The sequence below is a fragment of the Anomalospiza imberbis genome, chromosome 3, assembly GCF_031753505.1.
Source record: "Anomalospiza imberbis isolate Cuckoo-Finch-1a 21T00152 chromosome 3, ASM3175350v1, whole genome shotgun sequence".
Classification (NCBI taxonomy): Eukaryota; Metazoa; Chordata; class Aves; order Passeriformes; family Viduidae; genus Anomalospiza; species Anomalospiza imberbis.
In genome coordinates, this window is record NC_089683.1 from 13,343,694 (window position 1) to 13,365,055 (window position 21,362).

At 40.1% G+C, this 21,362-nt stretch overlaps 1 protein-coding gene and 1 long non-coding RNA gene across 3 annotated transcripts; one reads left to right on the plus strand and one right to left on the minus strand.

Annotated features, from left to right (window-relative positions):
• Positions 1 to 308: 308 nt before the first annotated feature.
• LRATD1 (LRAT domain containing 1) lies at positions 309 to 2,276 on the minus strand. 2 transcript variants are annotated; one of them, XM_068183438.1, is made up of 2 exons: positions 2,123 to 2,276; positions 309 to 1,537 (listed from the first exon to the last, which is right to left on the minus strand). In XM_068183438.1, the coding sequence occupies exon 2, from the start codon at positions 1,498 to 1,500 to the stop codon at positions 646 to 648; it is 855 nt and encodes a 284-aa protein (XP_068039539.1). In that variant the 5' UTR covers positions 1,501 to 1,537; positions 2,123 to 2,276; the 3' UTR covers positions 309 to 645. The 2 variants fall into 2 exon arrangements, with proteins under 2 accessions (XP_068039539.1, XP_068039537.1); XM_068183436.1 differs by lacking the exon at positions 2,123 to 2,276 and adding an exon at positions 1,749 to 2,076.
• A 573-nt stretch (positions 2,277 to 2,849) lies between these two features.
• On the plus strand, positions 2,850 to 19,195 carry LOC137470283 (uncharacterized). The gene is made up of 2 exons (XR_010996986.1): positions 2,850 to 3,063; positions 18,363 to 19,195. It is a non-coding gene; the product is annotated as an uncharacterized lncRNA (long non-coding RNA).
• Positions 19,196 to 21,362: the final 2,167 nt, after the last annotated feature.

Genomic DNA, 21,362 nt, shown 5'->3' on the forward strand with positions numbered 1-21,362 from the left:
AATATTTTCAATGTGATAGATTTCAAGCAGAAATGTGAAAGTATTTTTTCCTAGTAAATAGCTTGGCAGAGTTGGTTGGGACAAAATTTGGGTTGCAGCTAGAGGCTGAAGCAGCAGTGTGGAGAAACAAAACAAAGAGGCATTTACCCTCCACCCCAACACCCCCTTTCTCTCCCAGTTAGCAAAGTATGACTGATGCTTTTGGTTGGCCACAAGGCAAATATTAGCTAGAATCTCATTTAGCTACATCCACATCCACAGTCCCAGATGCTTAAAACTTATCATGGATTAAAGCCATGAAATAAAAATTTAAAAAGAAATTTCAATTTGAAATTTTATTGGCATGTTGCTAGAATGGTCAACATCGATTGACAGGAGAGACTTTGTCCACATACTCTGAGAACAGCCTTCCTGCACCTCCCCCCTCTTTTCTTCCTCTCTCTCGCTCTTTCAGCATTAATGCTATTAAAAGCCAAACAAAATACTGGCTATGGGTGTAAAGAATGCTGGTTTTTTTTGGAATGTTGCCATGGATCCTGCTTCCAGTCGCGTCCCACGGAAGGAGGGTGCAGCCTCCTGACTCTACGGCAGGCTGGTCTCCCCGGGCAGGGCAGAAGGAAGATAGCCACGTACTCCTGCTCCTCCCTATTCTTTCCCATCCACTATAGCCAGGTCCTTGATCACCCTCAGTTTGCCACTGGCATCGATCCTGCGCTTCTCGCGTATTAGATCCTCCAGGCTGTGGAACCTCACCGTATGCACCTTGTTCTCTGCCAAGTGGATTTTGAGATAGTACTGCTGCTGGTGCTGGGTGCCAGCAGCCGCCTGCAGCTCCCCCCCGGCTTTGAACTCCCGTTTTCCGAAGCGGCACCAGGCGGCGAAGCTCTCGGAGTTAGTCCAGCAGATCTCGTCGCTTTTTAAGCCCAGGTGCCCGCAGGCGTTCTGCACCACCAGCTCCGCCACCAGCGGGCGGAAGCGGTACCAGCTATTCACCACCCGGCCCACGTTGCCCGCGGCCGCCTCGTACAAGCTGTCCTGGCGGATCTGCCCCTGGTGCAGGTGGATGATCTGCCCGCCGCCCACGTACACGGCCCAGTGCGGCGGCGGGTGCTCCGACGGCCCCAGGTAGAGCAGCTCCAGCAGGTCCCCCGGCTTGCAGAGGGCTGGCAGGGCTGACACCGAGTAGACGCTGAGGTCCCCAGCCTGGGGGCCGCTGCTGACCTTGGAGAAGATGCATTCCTGGCCGCGGAAAGCGGAGAACTGAGTCTCGTTCAGCACCAGCTGGTGGTGGAGGTGGTGGGTGGGCGTCTCCTGCCCAGGGCTGCCGGAGCCCTTCACGCCGTACTTGTCTGGCTGGCCTCGCTCGTCCAGGTCCTCCTCCTCATCCGAAAAGAAGTAAGCCACCCCGACGCGCAGCTCGTCCTTCTCGATCCCCGAGGGGTCCCCGGTCGGCAGCTCGCTGTAATTCAGGTGGGTGATGCGATCCAGTTGATTTCCCATCAATGACAGGGCGAGGCGAGGGCAGAAATCGCCGGATCTAAAGCAGGGTGGGGTGGGCAGACACCGAGAAGAACAAGAGATGGGAAGGAGAGTGCACGCAGAGGGAAGGAAAGAAAGAACGAAAGAAAAAAGAATCAAGGCACATACAAAAGATTTCAGAGATTCCGCCCTAAGCCCCCATCCCTCCCCGACTCCTTCCCTCTCCTTCGTACAAGGGAGAAACTCCCAGTGCGGACCCTTCCCCCTACCCCTGGGGTGCAGGGCAGGGCAGAGCCCCGACTCAGGAGCGCCGGCTCCGAGCGCCAGGAGAGGAGCCTGTCCGCCGCCTCCGCGCGGGGGGGACGGAGTTGCACCGGGAGTCTCCGCTCTGCGAGGGGAGAGGGCTACGGGGGCTCGGGGAGGCTCCGGCCGGAGGGTCCCGAGCCCTCCCTCCAGCGGTGCGCAGCCGAACCGCGCCGGGCAGCGCTGCGTGCGAGGAGGCGGCTGGAGGAGCGCACGGCCCCGGAGCTGCCGGCCCTGCCCGCCCAGTGCCGGCAGCCCGGCCGGGACCCCGCAAGGCACAGGCAAAAAGCAGGCGATCGGCACCCCCTGCCCGAGGGATCCCTCCCGTCCCCTTCCGTACCCGTGGTCGCCCAGCGCCAGAACCCCCCCAAACTCCTTTAAAGTCGTCCTGTCCCCATGGGCGCCGCAGAGGAAGCGCCACCCGTGCTCGCTGCCGCCACCCAGCTGCTCCGCCCGCGCCGCTCTGGGCTGCCCGGCCCCTCCGGCGAGGATAAGTAGCGGCGGCGCCGCTCCCGAGCCCGCCCCGGCCGCGCTCATTGGCCGCGCCCGCCGGCGGCGGGGCTGAGCCGCGGCTCTGCCCGCCCGGGCTCCGCTGCTGCCGCCAACACGCCGGGCCCGCACCCCCGAGCTGCTCCTCCCGGGCTGCTCCTCCCGGGCTGCTCCCGCCGAGCCCCGACCCCCGGGCTCGCATCCCCGGACTGCTCCCGCCGGGCCCCGACCCCCGGGCTGCTCCCGCCGAGCCCGCACCCCCGGGCTCGCATCCCCAGGTTGCTCCCGCCGGGCCCCGACCCCCGGGCTGCTCCCGCCGAGCCCCGACCCTCGGGCTGCTCCGGCCCCGGGGCTGCGGCAGGCGGGACGTCCCGGGGAAAGGGGGTTGGAGATCGTGCGCACCGCGTGAAACCGCTGCCAAGCTACCCCTGCACCGGACAGTAGTAAAAAAGAAATAAATAAAAATAAATTAAAAGAAAAAAAAGAAAAAAGAAGTAATTTCTATCCAACGAACCCACCCAGGAGAGACGCAAGAGTTGCTCTGGCCAAGAGCTGCTCTGTCCATCAATGTGGGTGACTCTCGCCTCACATAAGCAACCTCAAGTTGCACCTGTGTGGTCTGAACTGATATCCTGGGCTTCCTTTTGCTGAGGAGAGACAGGCATTTGCAGAGGGCTGTTCCTCTCACCTTTTGCACCTCCTATTTTAGGATGGCATGAAGTGCCTTAAGGAGGTGCCTGTCTCTTGCCCTCGCCTAGATGTGAAGTTGGAATGCTTGATGTTTGGCAGTAGGTGAGAGAGATGACTCTGTCTTTCCACATCTGGACAAGATAGCAGTTGTGGGTTGTCCTCAGATGTGACTAGAAGACATGCTATGGCTTGTCTTAAAAAAATGAGACTGTCTGGCAGTAGCAGTCCATTTCTGCCAAAAATGTATGAAATCTAAAAATCTGTCATCTGTAGTAGCTACTAACAATACACACTTTTACACCTAATTTTGCACATTATGGAAATGGAACTCAGAAATTATTTGTTCATTTGACAACTCTTCCCCCTCTGAGGCTGTGTCAATGGTAGGATTGTAACCTGGTCCTTCTGTGTTCTTAGTCCTGCTACATAGCCGTGTGAATTTCTGAGAAGTGAGAATTTAAATATTTAAGACATTTCATGAAAAAAATCTAATTACATTCTTTGGTTCAGATGTGAATCATATTAAAGTACCATTTTTAGCTGGAAGTAAATCTACTAATTTCTTTGCAGTGAAAATAGTTTTGTCATCCAGCCATAAGTATTTTTGCTTTCAGTGTTTATAGATAATATCTCTCTTTGCTGCTGTCCTTTTCCCAGTCAGTCTTCAGGTTTAGTTAGCTGAATAATGCCATCACTTTATTCTCTTTTTTGAGAGACATACATCCTTAAAAATAGTGAATTTCAGTTTTTTGAGGTTCAAGCTGTATACCTATGTTCATATGGATCAAAAACTGAATCTCTTAGATAAATGTGTTTACTCTGAAAAATCCTTTTCTTTTTCCATTTAAATATTGATATAGCTGTCTTTCTAGAATGGCATATTTTTGTTCTCATTACTTTTTTTTTAATATATGCAAAGGCAGCATATCATAAATGGAGGAGAAAAAAATGTGTTTAGTGAAATTCAAATACTGACATCAGTTATTTTTCCATTGTGGCAGCTAATCTATTGATGATTACAGACTTCCCATGTCTCATAAACTCAGGAGTTACAGCCTGAAACTCACAGGAATTAAGCTGATTTGCAGCAGTTAAGGATGCAACATTCATGGTCTGTAGAATCAGAAAGATAATTCGAAAAAAAATTTTAAAAAAGAGATTGTTTTCTAATACATGCTTTTTAAAGTTTCAGAGGTCTAAACGTAACAGATGGATGTTATTTATCGCTAGAATTGTGTAAATACTTATCTAATGATTGTCAGAAATTATATGTTCTTTTACAGCATGACCTTCACCAACTGCAACATTTTAAATTAAATTATGAGGACACTAATAGGTTTAGAGCTGTAAAACAGTGTTTAAATATTTTGATTTTTTTTTAGTAACTGTTAATGTGCTTAATTTTTAAAGCTTGTCCAAGTTGAAAGCCATTTTCCGTAGACCTTGATCGACAGTTTCTGTTTTCTAAACACTTTACATTTTTCCCGTTTAAAGTCTGCATCTTTTTAGGTTGCACTCGCACAGTTCACACTTCCCACGTTTGCCAATCATCAAGGCTATGTGGAGTAATTTTTAGCTAGTTCTAAACAAACAAAACATTATTTCATCCTTTCCATGGAAAACAGTGCAGAACAGACTGCTTCAGCAAACTGCAGGTGCAGAAGGATTGAGTCTGGGTATAGGAAAGGCTCTTGCCCTCCAAAATAGGAGGAGTATTTCCTGCCAAATTTTAACCATTTTTGTGGTGATCCCCTGTGGTTTTGCAAGTCTGCTCAATGAGAGTATTCTGTCTCTTGTTGAAGCACTTACAATCCCTTACAATTCACCTCTCTTCATGATCTCTATTCAACACACTTCCAGCACCCATTTCTTTGTTTCATTTCTGTTTTCATCTCAGTACATGGTCTCATCAGTGCTTTGTGCTCTTCCACTATCCCTCAGGAAATTTTCCCTCAGTTTCTCTTCTGTCACAGTTTTATGATAGTGTCAAGAAGTTGATTTACAAAGAACTGCCATCAACCAACAAATCCCAAACTTTTATATAACTGTTATTAAAGGACACTGCTGGAGATGCTTGTTTTGTCTGAGCTAATTTGATTAATGAATTTATTATCTGCTTTAGATGTTTAACTCCTGAGTGCTTCCTTAGCAAAGCAGTGAGTGCAGGCTTGGCTGCTCTTAAGATGGTGGCACTGGCAGTGCAGCACTACTCTATTCACACTTCCATTGACCAGCTTCAGCCCATTAACTGGGGTCATAATCTCTCCTTGCACCAGGACATGGGAATTTACAATATTCCTAGAAAGAAACCTGATAACATCATCATCTCTGGCTCTGTCCTGTTCTACTCTGAGAGAGTGAATTTATATTTTTCCATTGCTATTTTTTCTTTTTGTGCCTTTTTCCATACTTGTCATTTTGTAACTGTTGCATTTATATTTAATTTAATACAGCAAAAACCCTTAAAAATGTGGCAAAATAGATAATCAGTAGCTTATTTTTTAAACCTTATTTTTTAAATGTTCTTTTCATCCTGCCTTGAGCTGAGCTTTGGAGCCTTGGACCCCTGTTGCTAAAAGTGGAGCTGAAAACACCGTTGATTTTAATGAGTGGAGAACATTTGTGCAGAAAAATTTAGGAACACATGTTTTAAAAAACAACCAGAGATAAAAAAAAATTGATAAGGGTGGAAACTTTCCTATCTTTTATGAACCTTAGATTGTATAAATCTGTCCATTTCAATCCTGTTAACATTGAATCTCAGAGGCCGAGAAGCTCTTATCTATTTCAGGAACTCTACACTTGGTAGAAACTAAATACAGTTTCTACATCTAACTAGTCTGGGAGAGTCCTGAGGTTTTGGATAGGCTGAGGGAGCTGGGCCAGTTCAGCCTCAGGATTGCTGAGGGAGACCTCATCAATGTCTGTCAGTATCTGAAGGGAGGATGTCAAGAGGATGGACAGGGCTCTGCTTGGTGGTGCTAGGCAATAGGACAGGAGGCAAGGGCAGAAACTGATGCACAGGAAGTTCCACCTGAACATGAGGAAGAAATTCTTTACTGTGTAGGTGGGCAGACACTGGAACATATTTCCCAGAGGGGCTGTGGAGTCTCCCCCACTGGAGATATTCAAGAACTGTCTGGACACAATCCTGTGCTATGTGCTCTGGGATAACCCTGCTTGAGCAGGGAGGTTGGACCAGATGACCCGCTGTGGTCCTTTTCAGATTTTGGCCCTTCAGCCTTGGATAGCTTTTGCCATTTTTATGCAGTGATGGTGAAATGTAAGATGTAAAACTCAAGAAGATAATTGTGGTCACAGTTTTTCTTTTTGCCTCTTTTCTGCTCTTTTGCTGGCTTCTGGTAACTTCATGATTCTTGCATTCACAGGGTCACTTGTAAGTAAAATTGTCCAGGACAATTTTGGCCCTGAGGTACAGTATAACCAAATAATTAATTGTCCGTTCGAACGTTCTAAACTCCAAAATCAAGTAACTGCATTCAAACTACCTTTTAGGAATTATTCCTAATCCATTTTAATCTCTAAAATATATGGAAAAATAGTATCTGACTTGTCCAAAGCTTTTCAAAAGGCCCTGCTACCAATTCATTATATGAATAATACTAATTGTATGAATTACACAGGCTGGGCCTGTGTAGTCAACTGCTTGGACTCTACCCAGCTCCTGTTTATCAAATAATACTCTTAAGGACTCTAGACTTAATTTCTGATCAAATGATACAACCAAAAAGATATTGCAGTAGGAAAGATTTTGAGGAGGAATGGGAAGAAATACCTTAATTTAAAAGTGTTCATCTTTGGAAAGCTGTTATGTAGACAGAATCCCAAATGGGGTAGTCACTTTTAAGTTCTCAGAGAGCAGCAGGTCAGGGTGCTGGGCAGCAGCAGGGTTTGGAGAGCTGGAGTTGCACACAGGTGCAGCCTCCCAGTGCCCTGGCAAGAGGAGAAGAGCAGGAGTGCTGGACTGGGGCCAGTTGAGGCAAAGCTGAGGGAGGCATGGAGGCCATGCAAGGCCATCCCAACTCAGCAGCCTGGTCCAAAGTCAGCTCCTAAGTCAGGGCCTGAAGCCCCATCCTAGCTTCTCAAAACTCTTTCTCATTAACGTTGCTTTTCTTCTGGACATCTTATCCAAGGTTCATCTTGTCAGACCTGATCTTGAACAGAAAATAGCAAACCCCGAGGAAGTGATGGAAGAGTTTGTAGATCTTGCATTCTGATCCCTGACAGTAACATCCTATTCATTCTTTGGAGTATGAAAGAAAAATAGCTGACGGACTAGATTTTCATTTAGATGTCTGTGTTGTAAACTAAATGGAAACTGAACTGAATTCATAGGCTTTTTTTTTTTTTTTTTTAAGGGGGGAGGATGTTATAGCTTAAATTACTGCTATAAGCAAAGAAGCCTACCCCATGATTACAGCAATATCCTTTATGAACTTTTGAAGAATTGGATATTGATGATCATGAAGTTAGATCAATTAAGAGTGAATTTCATTTCCTGATCCTTCTATTTCCCCTGATTTATGTCTTCCTCAAAGTTATTTTGAGTGTTTCAGAATGTCACCATTTTCATATAGACAGAAGAAACTAAACAAAAGTCCAACATCAACATCAAAACCCCTTAAGCAGACATGACCACAGTCAAATAAGGAGAATTCACTTATTCATAGTAGAATATTAAACTTAGGCAAAGCTTTTTTTTTTTTTTTTTTTTTTGGTTTGAGACTGTAGTCTTAAAGTTCATACTATTTCCATAATTTTCTTTCTGTGTTATGAAATAATATAAAATATAGTCTAGCCTTGTGATTGTAGCCTCAGAAGCAGTGGCTATGTGTTTGAAAGGTCTTGGTAAAGCAAGTTTGATCTTAAATTTGCTAGTTTAATCATATATAGCTCCAGGTAGATTCAGTATAAGAGAATTTTTATTCTCTTATTTTTATTTCATTTTTATTTCACTCATTTGGGCTTGGGGCTTATTGGCTGGTTGGTTGGGTCTTTTTGGGTTTTTTTTTTTTTCAGTAAAGACAGTTTCATATTATGTTTAATACTGAGTAAGAGGATTCCAGTTGATTGCTAACTTTCACCCCAACTACCTACTTCTTCAAATTCTTTCATAGCTTATTCTGTGATCATGTAGGTACAGGGTGAGCTTGAATTCACAGCACTGCTATAGCAAGATGTTGAATATCTGCCAGAAGAAAACATCTTTTTTAAAGGTGTTGGCACTCCAGAGCTGGTGCTCTGAAACTGAAACAGTCATGAATATTGTTCCCTTCTGAATATAGGATTTTGACATAGCTTTAATAAAGGTGGTTACATTGTTCGTTCTGTAAAAGGAGAATAATAATGGCAGTCTACTAGGAAAAATTCCACAGTCTTCTCTAGGTCTTGCTACAAATAAATCTAAAATAAAAAAGACGTTGTAATGTTTGTACAGTGAAAAAATATCTCCAGAAAGTAGTAAAACTTCAAAAAATAAGCTGCTAGAAAAAAAAATTCAAAAGGGCTTGTAATTGTCTTCTAATGCAATCTTGTTGGGTGGGTTACTATCACATGGCAGATCAACATTTTGATTTCTTTCATCAATTAACATTTTGCAATTGAAAACAGGGTTTCCTAAATCAGTTTTAAAGATTGGAAATGTTTTCAGAAGTACCGGACCATAAGGAATAAAGTTGTGCTTCTTCACAAAAATTACATTTTAAGTGTATGAATCTCCACTGATGTGTTAACTTTGTCCCTAAATGGCTTAACGAGAAAGAGATAATAAATATATTTCCAAGTGCATACTGGTTACTTAATTATGATTATCTTATTATTAGCTTTTCCCCAGACTACTAAAAGAAAAAAGGCAAAATGTTTTCTTAAGTATGACATGATATTTTCTTGCATTTCCCCTTTAAAACTAGAGAGATTGTCCACTATATTTTCTTTTCTTTTTTTTTTTTTTAAATTGTAAAGCTGTATGCAACCTAATATCTGCCTGCTTCTATTATAACAGGGTTATTTGCTTAACTTTTTCCATTTTCATATGTGCTTTGGGATCCTTTATTAAGTCATTGTTCTGTAACTGCATTGTATTATAATTTCACTCATTTTTAATAATATGTATGATATTTCTGCTGCCCTGAAGGACTCCCATGAAAATTAAATGTTGAAATAAAATGAGCATCCAATGCTTCCTTCTATTACGCTAGTTAATATTTTATAAAATGTATTTTATCTGTGGGTCTTTCAATACCTGAAGTCAAAAATTACTTTCTAAATATTACAAGCACTAATAAATACCCCTTGACTGAATAGCAAAGCAGAAATTCAATCTGTGTGACACTTGCTATTCATAAACATTTTGAGCTTCACTCTCATGGTTTATGCTGCTAGCTGACCCCTTTTGACTGAGTTACAGAACTAGATTCAGTAAGGGAATCATACCTTGCTATATATTAAAACCTTTTGAAGGGAGCTTCTATTTTTCTTTTTCAAATACAGAGCCCAGTCCTGGAGACCTAAATCATTCAAGTTGCATATCATTTTTGGGGCCAGACCAGCATCATCCTGCCTACAATAAGAAAAGGCTGTCAGAAATACAAGCACACAGTTTTCTTTGAATCCAGTGAGATTTCTGTCTGCATTCAAAGAAAGAATACAGCTGTAGATGCTTAGGAATGACAAATGCATACAGTTAGAATTCATTCAATTTACTAAGGTATATAAGTACTGAATAAAGTCATTGGCCAGAGATTGCCTGGTGATGCCATTAAAAATAAGTTTCTGCTCAACAAATATTGAGTAGCCCAAATTTGTAATTTCAGTACTATTTTCAGTAGCAATTTCCAAGCAACATTTTCCCAGTCTCCAAACAATCTTGGGTCTTGTCTATTCATGTATATAATTCTTTCACCTAAAAGTCTGTCTCAGCTAATTGGCTCACAGGTTAACCCTGTTATCTTCATACTGTTTTTGCTGATTGTGTGCATCCAAAACTGTTGTTTACAGAAGGATTTTTTTTAGAGTTGTAGCATACTGAACTGTAACCAACTACTTTATGTATAATACATAAATGAGTGTAGACTACAGCTCATTTTACTTAGCTGTGTTGTTCCTTCAATAATAATGGAAGAAAAAAAGCCATGAAAAATGTATGTTTATCCCTAAGTTTAGAAGATGCAGCATGATTTGAACATGATCTGGACAAGTTGCACAAGGTATGACAGTAGTACCTTAACTTCTTCCTTCCCCCTTTAAAAAAAGCAGAAATTAATTTGATTTTAGTAGAAAAAAAATATGACGGAACGAAAAGAATATCTGACTTGAGACAAGATTGGTTTTGTAGCAGTTTGTTTTACTCTTAGCTGTGGTAAAAAGTCTTTTAGTGACCCTGGTCACATCACTGAAACTTAGGCTGGTGCCATCAATTATTATTTAAAGAACTAGAAGCACTTTTCTGTTTAAAACATGGGCATATTACTTATTTTAGGTGTCAGAATTCTGGGTTTAGTTCCTTATGTAGCCACAGTGGTTTAAAACGCTGTCATTCAGTTTAAGGGTGTACATATTAGTTAAGAAACACTACAGGCTATCTGGCTATTCTCCAGTTACCATGTTGTAACTGCCCTTGTTGAGAAAATTATTCAAAGGAACATGAACAAAACTTTTAACTTAGAGATTACTCACATGAAGGCAAAGGAACCTTGATTCCTATTTCTATTCCCATAGTTCAAAGACTATTTAATGGAAACAGCCTTAAGATAAGAATGTTCATCCAAAAATAGGTGCTTCAATCTTTCCTACAAAACAGAAAACATAACTGTATTCTGTCATCACAGGCCTCCAGCCAGGTAATAATTAGCATTGACTCCATGATTCACAGAAGGCTGATCAATCACTTTATTATCCTATACTTATTAAGAAACCCATTGCTTTTATAGACAGTTATGATACAGGTGGACCTAATTGGTCCTCCAGTCCAAACACCATCACCACTGGCTAATTAAGAAACCACCCTTTGGTAAACAAATCTCAGTAACACATTCCACATGTTCACAACAACAGGTCAGCAAGCGAAGATAAGAATTGTTTATCATTCTTTTCTCTGATCTTGTCACAGCCTTTCCCAGGAGAATGCCTGAGATAGTTATGTGTTGCTCTCTGTGGCCAGAGAGCTGCTGCCACAGTATCCTACTTTCCTGGTGTCATGGTTTCAGATTTTACTGCTCATTATGGATTGGGTGGTCAAATGCATCACAATTTGTGGCAGGCATGTTTTGAAACCTCATGGTTTCATGTTGTGCTGGGGCCTGGGTTGAATGGTTGGTGCTGCAGAGCACGGCACAGAGGAGGATCCCTGGGGATTTAGCAGGAGTTCACAGCAGGCCCCTGTCGATAGGTGCTGTGCTGCTTACATTCAGGAAACTTCAGGCATGGCTCTAATGAGAAGTACTAACCTCTTGTAAACTCAAATCTGCAGTCTCTCCTGGGTTTAAGTGCCTCCAAGTTTAGGCAGCAGCTGTTGCTTTGCTTTTCAGATTACAGTTTCTGCCTAAACATCTCCATTTTCTCCAAATCCTTATTTAGATGTTTAAATCTGTTATTGGCTCTATTCCTTAATCTCTGTTCTGCTTACCTTCTCCTATGTAAATGGGAGGAATATTCGTGCTTCTTTTGCCTCACAGAAGGTATTCTGTGTTACCTGATAGCAATTATACAGGACAAGGGTTGTCTCCAGGGCAGACATCTCTCCAGGGGAGGTATAAGCAATATACAGGGAACATGGGATATGGGGGTGCTGTCAGATGCAAATAAACTTCAGTAATATAACTGCATTCTCATTTCATTTTGCTTTCCTGAATCTTAGACCATCACTGATGTTTTATATACAGTGCTATAAGAATTATATTATTTGGGATGTCATCAAGTTTGTGGGTTAGTAATCCACAATAGAAATGAAATTCTGTGTGTGAAAGCGTGGCCTCTGTGCTGTGTTGGCAGAGTATGAGAGGATTGCTAATGATAAAAGGCCTTTGAAGACTTTGATCCCTGGGATAAGCTTGTAGGGATTGTTGTTCTATGGCCATTTCATGGGGAGATAATAACCTGAGGCTGAGATGGTAACCCATGTCCAGAATATTGTGAAATTCACAATTATACAGCCCTGATATGGCCAGTGAGTCTTTTAGCTCAGTTAAAAAAAAAAAAAAAAAAAAAAAAAAAAAAGACAGCTTATAAGCTCTGAAGTTTTCCAGACTTTACCAGACATTAAACCTCTCCCTCACACACACAAAAAAATTTACTTATGAAAGTGTAATTTTCTATTAAGTCAATGTTTTTGACCCGAAGAATGGATTTTTCTTAAATATTTTTATTATTGGAAAAATGAGATAATTATATATGAAGCATAAGTAAGTGGCAAGTAACATTTTCTTTTGAAAGATGAGGGTTTTTTTCCTAATTAATGACTAAATGCTAATGTCAAAGCAAAATATTTAGAATCTGCAAAATGCTGAATATTTTTGAACTGAAAAGTTTTGCTGAATTTAACTTGGACTTGAAAAAATGTTTTGTATGACTGAGTAATATATTTCTTTGTTCACAGATTATTTGCCAGAAGAAAAAAACAAAAAGTAGCTGTTTTAAATAAAACATCCTGACAGCAGCATGCAAGCTGGGTTTACAACTGGAGTCATACACAGTATTGGACAAATGAATACTTTTCTGGACCAGAAGCAGAGATTTCTTTGCAACCCAATAGATACCTGGGCAGGGAAACTGGGCTTTGATAACCTACCCACAGCAAATATGATTAAGCCTTATTATGTCTCTAGTTGAGGATTAGAGATAACTGAAGCTAATAAAGAGGAAAGGGTCTGAAAAGATCCAACTGTAATAAATTGAACTGAAAATGATGTAAACCACATATGTTCATCTCGGTTTTAACTGGGCCCATGATTCTTAGTGCATAATTAATTTGACACATTATTTCTTTCTTGTCTTTTCCCCCCTTCTGTCCACAAATAGCTTATGAGAAAATATCTATTTTATCAAATATATAAGTGAGCAAAATTGTTTTGTTGAGTAATTTTCATTAACCGAAATTGTGTCTTGTTTTCATATTCACTTTCTGGGTTATTACTTGTGCTGATGAGCAAAGGCTTGAAAAAGTACTTATAGTATGGAAATATTTCTGGCACATAACTCAAACTCCTAAGTCCTCTTTGTAATTGAAATAGTGAGAATTTTCATGGCATCAGGATAACATCCTATCAGTGCAAGATGGCTGGAAACCAAATTACATCCAAAGGAGAGATAAACTACTATATTTTTAAACAAAAATTTTATCCCTTCATTAAAAAAAAAAAAAGAGCAATGCAATCTAATGCCTAATGTATTTTATGGAACAGGCTAATAAATTAATTGATTTCCATATAGTCCACTTCAGTATATTCATTATCTAATCTGCAGCATTCCTGAGCAATATCTCTGTGAGTATTGGTCAATCACAAACAGTTTTTCAAAGGTCTTTAGAATTCCAGAGTCCATAATCTCCCAGAAAATCTATTTCAGCACTTCACTATTATTATCATTTTATTACTGCTTTCTAATATTCTAATCCTAATTTTGAACATTGTTGCAGTCTAAACACGTAATTTCTTGTTCTATCTCTTAGGTCATGGAAAATAATTTATTCCTTCTCTCCTACTTGCAACCTTTTATATATTTGAAAAATTTCTGCTTTTCAGTTTTTTTGTTTTTTCCTAGGTTAAAGAATCATAATTCATTCATGTTTTTCTTTTTTTCCAGTTATGTTTTCTAGAATCCCACTTGTTCATACTATTCCACTGAGCTCTCTTCAGTTTCAAATCTTTCACAAACTGTGGTGTTCAAGATTGGAAAAAGAAACCCAGCTGAGGCTTGACCAGAGCAGAGTAGAACAGAAGAATTGTTTATAGACTGTCTATTTCTAACTTTTATTATGGTCTATTCCTTTTTGCATCAGAGTGGCACTGTTAATTCACATTTATATTATCACCCAACTAAACCCATTTCTGTGAAACTGCTGCATTATCTGGTAATTCCCCACATTCCTGTTTCTGACCTTAAAATTTTGAAAACTATGAATCTTGTGAATTGCTACAACTTATTCCCCTGGTGATTATGTTCAGAAATTCTTTCATCTTAGCAGAACTCTGTATCAGTAAGTCTCTTCTTGACAGAAACGTCCTTCTATAAAAACTGAAAGACCCTGAAGAGATGTTAAACTCTGCAGAGGGAAATGAAATAAGGTTTAAGTAATAGATGGTCTACTACAGAGGAAAAATTTACTTGCCATAGCTGATGTCAAGTAGTTAGAAGTCATTGAATCTTTCTCCAGGTAAAATCTATTTGTGGAAATGGAGTGAAAAACGAGTTTTGAACATAATAAGAGTGGACTATGGAAATTATTAGTAATGTCTGTTCAGCTGTGTTTTTATTCCTGGACAATTCAGATCTCCCAAATTACACTATTTGGGGGGACTAAGATTTAGCTGAAGGGTTTAGGGTTTTTTTTCTGTTTTAGACTCACAGAAGTGGTAGCTGGAAGGGGTATGTGGTGGTCCATGTAATGCACCTCCTGTTCAAAGTGAGGCTAATGTCTGGATTGGTGTCAGATGTGGCTTTTTCTAATGCTGTCTTAGAAAGGATGATGATTTCACCACTTTATAGACTGCTTCAATGCTGTGCTATCTGTACAGAGAAAAAGTTTTCATAATATCCAATTTGAATTTCTCATGCTGCCACTTGCTATAGCTGCTTCTTATTAAATTGTCTATCATTCAAAATATTTGGTCAGGTCATGTTTACAGTGGCACTTGTTCAGGCGGTGGGCTGTGCCTTAGCCTCTTCTTTTCCAGACTAACACTTATATGTTTCTCCATTTATTGTAGGCCACATACTTAGGCTCCTGAACAGCTTGTTTGCTTTCAGACAGACTCTTTCTAGTTTACTGACACTCCTTTTGAGCTGAGCCAAAAACTGGACATGCCACTCCAGGCGCAGCCTTGTCAATGCTGTGTTGAGTGACACATTAAGTACTGGCCTCACTTCTACTAGTGTAGCCCAATATGCACTTTGCCTTATTCATGCTGGTGGTACAGTTCTTCTCATATTCACCTTGATAATTACTGCAGCCCCCAGGTCCTTTTGGTCAGGTGCCACTCAGACAGTTCTGCTTCATGAGGTCATTCCACCCCATGTGCAGAATTTAATCCTTCTTCCTCCTGAGCTTCACAAACCTTCTGTTGACTCATTCTTCACTTTTCTCAAGTCCCTAGACCTGAATCACATCGTGTGTCAGTTTTTCAGCAAATTTTCTGAGGGAACATTCTGCTTCATCATCCAGGAGGAAATATTGGACTGCTTTCCAGCCCTAGAGTATTTGTTTCATTACCAATTGTTACACCTCAAGCCATTGAATATTGCCTTGGAACACAGTGCTGTAGCCACTTTTTAGCCCAGTTAAATGACTGTTTATCTCACCACAGTTTCTCAGCCACACAAATGTGGGGAAAGCATTGTCAAATGCCTTAGTGGAGTAAATGTTACAGGAAGTGTTACCATTTACCTTCCCAGTCCATCATTTTGTCATAGAAGGCAACCATGTTGGCCAGGTAGGATTTGTCCTTGTAAATCTGTGCTGATCTTGGTTGCCTCTTATCTTTTGCATGCTCATAAAAGGATGATACGCATCCTCCATCCAACCAAGGATTGCACTTGGTGTGTCCAGCTGATGGTTCCCAGGATTGTTCTTCTTACCTTTTTTAAGGCATGATCTGTTATTGCTGTGTTTTTTTAATAGTTAGGAAACAGTTATTATAATTACAATGGCCAATCTTTCACAGCCTTAGGGCTGTTTTCAGGCTCTGCAGATTGAATAATCTAGTTCTTCTAAATAATACTTCTGCTTGGGAGCAGAGGACTGGGAGAAGGCTTTTCTGGTAAGGCTGAGAAAAACCCAAGTTATTTCAGTTTTGCTTGTCATTCATTACAAGGTTATCATCCCCGTCCATCCCCATCCATTCATTTTTCTCTATTACTTAATGAAAATGGATACCCTAGGTTCATCAAGCAGATTGAATGCTGCACTATTTCTTACATTAGTAATCATGTGGCTTCTCCTTACCCATAGTGGTCATGTTATCACCAAGAACTGACCCTGCTGTTGTGTTGTTCTGTGGGAGAGAACTATTGTCAGAAAGCTTTATGATACTCAGTACTTCCGAGTAAAGAAATGAGTTGGTATTTCATATTGGTTTACTATGTTTAGTGGATACTTTTTACAGTGATGTCTTTGAGCTTCTTTTTGCCAGTAGAATATTCATTGACCACAGAGGAGATTCTGATTCTTTGCCTTCTTTGGTGCTGGTTAATGTCATCTTAGTTCAGCCTTTCCCTCTAAACCGTGAGCAACCACAGCAAATATTGTGCAGAGTTGTGATGTGCAGGAACCACAAGGGATAAAGTGTGCTCATTCATTCATTTGGGATGACTCCTATGTGGTTGAGTGATGTGCAATGCCCTCAGTCTCTCTGAGGCCCAGAACATGTAGTTCTGTACACAGCACTGAGAACGGTGTTCAGTCAATCAAATTCTAGCAACCTTTTTTCCAGAGTATGCAGAAATGGGGTTATAGTTTCCTATTCATGTTTAGAACTGGTCAAATTTCTTTTTATTTTTTAAAAGATGGTAAAAAAATCACCCTGAGTGCAATTGTGATGTCTGGGCTTCAAAGCATGGTTTGTCTTTATAAAATCAGGTATTTAACACTTTTTAATGTTAATTTTCCCCTAATTCAATTCTCCCAAATGGTTGAGTTGTTTGATTGAATATTGCCCACCAAAGAAACAGCCTCAGGCAGGCATCTGTCATAGAAAATTTGATCGCAATTCATTAATATTTTGCAAAATTATAAGCTATGAAAATAGGGATTTGTAATTTGAAGTGTCAGGGAGCCTCAATAGTACATTATGTTACTACCTTCCTGCACAAGTAAGTTACTGGCATGTGATTTGGCATGTATTAAAGCTCTTGAACTATTTTTTTTAATAAATGTATGTAATAATTTGGCTCAAAGATGCTCTGAATCTGTGTTGTTCTTTGTTACACACCTGGGAATAAAAGTTTGTATTAAAAGTGAAATGGCAGTCTGAATTCAGAATGCCCATGCTTTTGTGTTTTGATGTCTCAGCTTTCATGCTATTTTTATGTTGTTTCTTTCATCTTTAATTTTATCAAGAGATTCATATTAGATGCATTATTAATCCCTGTAACACTGCCTTCCCTTCTTCTGCACAGTGTGAGAGATTTCTGGTTCCAACAGAAATAATAATGTGTGAGATTATTTTCTACATTTAATATGCGAATAAAAAAATAAACAATGTGGATTTTCTAAAATCTCCATGCACTGTAATTTTCTTCCAAAGATTTCACTGATGCATTAGGACTGAGAAGCATAAGCAATGACCAAAAGCTTTTAAGCAATGATTTTGGTTGTGTACTTTATAACCTGAGAATTCTCAGCATGCAGCACGTTATAACACATACTGCACTGGAAAATAAACAGAAAAGTGAAGTGCGGTAACTGGACTTTCTGTAAGGGTTTGACATAGATTAAATGAAACACAATTCCAATATGTTGACCAACTGCAATAGAAGCAATTAAATATCTCACTGATGATGTTAATGGGACCAATTATAGAATGTGTTTTAAAACATGACTGGTACAGTTATGATGTCTGCAACAGAAAGGGAGAGGCAGGGGAAGGAGAGTAAGGGAGTATGAGTGTCTAATGGAAAGACTGATAATTTTGGAACCAGGGTTTTTTTTTGGCTATTGGGTAAAGGGAAGGCTGATTGCAAATACTCTTCCACTTTGTTATTAAAAGGTGCATTATATTCTTTTTATTGTTTTATTTATTCTGTAAAGGATATCACAGCTGCACAAACTGATCAAAGAAAAAGAAGCAGCATGCTTGGTGAAAGTCTGGCCATAGTATATCTACATAACTACAAAAAAAAGGGAACTCATAGGCCTTCTACAGTGTTGATCAACGTTAGCAAAATCAGCTGATGGTCATTGAACTTCCATTCTAGCCAGGATACAAGAGTAATACACTTAAACAGAAAATTATTACTGAAGGAGTATTTTGGGCCCAACCCAAAAGGTAATATGCTAGCAAAGGAGAATACATTTCAGTGTGAGGTAATGTAGCACCTTTTCAGCAGAATGATTTTCTTCTATTAGAAACAACAATAATTGCATGAGTTAATATTTTCTGAAATTTAAGCAATTTGAAATCTCTCATTTACAACAGTGCTTCAGGTCTTCTCCTACCAGCCATTCCCAGACAGAGATGTTGTATTGCTCCTGTGATGCTGCTCCCAGATGCAGAGACAAAGGCAATTCAGCTGCTCCTCCATAAGTCAGCCGAAGGTACTGGGAGGTATGGTGGAGGCCCAGTGAACATCCCCCTTCCACACAACCCAGTTTGGATCTGGAAACAGAATTGACACATCCTCAAGGCACTCTGGCTACACCAAAAATAACAGCCCCTCTACTGTTCTGGATCAATTTTTCTGGTTCTCAACTTTTTGTCTCTCAACAGAGAGACAGTTCAGGTCTCTCTGCTCTTGGTGTTCATAGCTAGAAATGTGAAGGGCCCACGTTAGCAGTATAGTCCTGCTCTTCTCAGAGTAGTGCATGCCCTAAGGTCTGCCCTCCAAAGAAGACTGGTGCTTCAGAGCACAGCACAGAACTCTTAAGTGTGTTCCATCTTCAAAAAATACCATGAAAACCAACTTAAGCTGTACTCTTAGTGAAGATGTACTTTCATCTACAGCCAGAAAAAATTGCTGTGTTTTCTTTAACAATGCTAAGGTATACAGAAATTAAACCATCCACTATATTTCATTTGTTATATACATGTAACATATTGCCAGAGATATTTGACTTTTTTATTTCTTGAAAAAGTGCCAACATGATTTGAAAGTGGTAATTCTTCCACAGTTTGGTTAGAAACAGGCTAATAGGGGCTTAAACTGGGAAGAGAGAATAAATGTTAATTGTTTTCAAATAACATAGTTTAAGCAGCTCAGTTAGTTTCAAATAACACAGAGGTAATCATTGAAGTGTGTAAACTAATTTTTTTTCAGTTACCAGTTATTAGAGCTCCAGCTTAAATTAAAAAAAATCAGAGGAATGATGCCAATTTATAATAAGGCAGTTGTACTGAGACTGGCTAAGACTGAGTTAATTTTCTTCATAGATCCTTATATGGCACTCTGTTTTAGATTTGTTACCAAAACAAAACTGACAATGCACTAATTTTCCAGCAGTGTTTTCAGAGCATCACGGCTCTCTCTGGTTCTCAATGTGCCCCACTCCAGAGAACAGACTAGGGGATGCACAACAGGATAGAAGGGGAGATAACCTCAACCATCCAAAGAGATACTCCTTAGTGTATAACATCATGCTCAGCAATAAAAGGGAAAAGAGGGGGTTTTAGAGGGGTTAGCAGTCTTTTGATTGTGAAATGACTGAGCATTGTTCAACCTGTGGGAGGTGGAGAGTGATTGCCTTTGCAACAGTTGGGGTTTTTTGAGTTTTTATCTCTTCTTCCACATAGTCTTCAGTTATTAACCTTATTTTTATTCCTTTTTTTTTTTTTAGCTTACCCAGTTTCTATTGCTTTTATTCTTTCTTTTCATTATTCCTCATCCAACTGAGAGATCAGGCAGTGGGCAATCAGCTGTGTGATGCTTAGTAAACCACCAGGGTTAACCCAGAACAGGAAGTGCAGAAAGCCTGTGGCAGACCTTCCTTGTTATTAACTTGTCTCATGAACCAGTACTAAATGAGTATAAAATGTCCATGTTCTGCTTTATTTACCCATTACAAGGCAATGGAGATCAGTGCTATTGGTTTCAGTAAAGCTGCTTCTGATTCAAGCTGTTCTACCTGAGATGAGATTATTGTGTATTAAGGTTTCAATTAGGTTTACTCTCATTGTACTCCTCTGTGAAAAATATTTTACAACAGAAAAATGTAATTGGGTATAATTCATGATTCATGGAACAACACCTGCTGTTCCAAGTTAAGACTGAAAAACACTAGGAGATGTGTTAGCACAATGTGAGATAAATGCTGAAAAGGTGTAAGTGGCTGTAGCACCATTGTTTTGCATGTGGTACATGCGTTTCAGCCTTGTTTATGTGTATTTAGACTGGGATCGAGCAGAGTTAATATAAAATTTTTAATAAGAAATATAAATGTGAGGCAGCTGGAGTGCAGTCTGCTCTTCTTGGTTTTGTTGTTGTGGCTGATATTTCTCATACAATAAACGAGCTCTGTTCGAAATATCCTCTTCTTAAAATTTTAATAGTATTTAATCCATAAATACTTCTCTAAATACCTCTGTTTGACTAGTCATAATAAAATACATTCACTACAAGAGTCATAAAACAGATAAGGCAGTGAAAATGTTTAGTGAATGTTAGAACTAATAATCATAATGACACTAGAGCAGTTGGAGCACAGCACACAAAGACACAGCAAGATGCTACTGTAAGCTCCATGCACTCCACACAGAAGCAGTGGGAATAGAAGATTGTATAACTGGAATTACAGGCTGCACTGGAATTGGTATCTACCTCTGGGATTGGTTTGTGTTCGTAGAGCCAAAAATGACATAAATGTTCATTTGATGTTCAGAATTCGTCCTCTTTTTCTGCATTCATTTTCTTTCCTGACCCTTTACAGTGCTTAGACTGAAGATTTTTGGTTTATCATCACTTTCCTCTTTGGTCTTTAGCTTCAGTTTGAGAAACAAAGAAGGTTCATATTTTCTATCACATTTGGAGGTGCAATACTCAGTAGACCAGCAGTGTTATGCCATATCAGGTCTTAGTACATCACCCAGAGCTGCAGAACTGTGATGCTGACTCACCTGGTTGTGAGGTGTTTGGTGCTTGTACAGAGAGGCACAGGAAATAAAAATAAGCTTAAGTTTCTGAGTTTGTGGGAACTGAAAATTCAAAAAAGTCTAAATGGAATAAACTCTTGGCATGAAAGAAACAAAACTGTCATTCAAAGCTGTATACATTTAATTCATAGTTGGTCATTTTGGATGACTGTGTGTATATTGCAAGCGTGTGTGAGTATTTATGTGCACATGTCTTAGGAGCCCAGTGGAATTGCCACCAATTTGGGACACATTTTAGCCTGGAATAACTCCAGAAGTAGAATTTACTGGCTAAGCCATGCTGGAATTTATGGATAAGAGCAATATAAAGAAAATTAGCAGCAAGACCAGTTATGCTGCAAGAAGGAAGATGGTAAAAAAAATTAA

What these genes read in the sequence shown, in the direction of transcription:
- LRATD1 (XM_068183438.1), bottom strand. Translation starts at nt 1,500, where the DNA reads ATGGGAAATCAACTGGATCGCATCACCCACCTGAATTACAGCGAGCTG.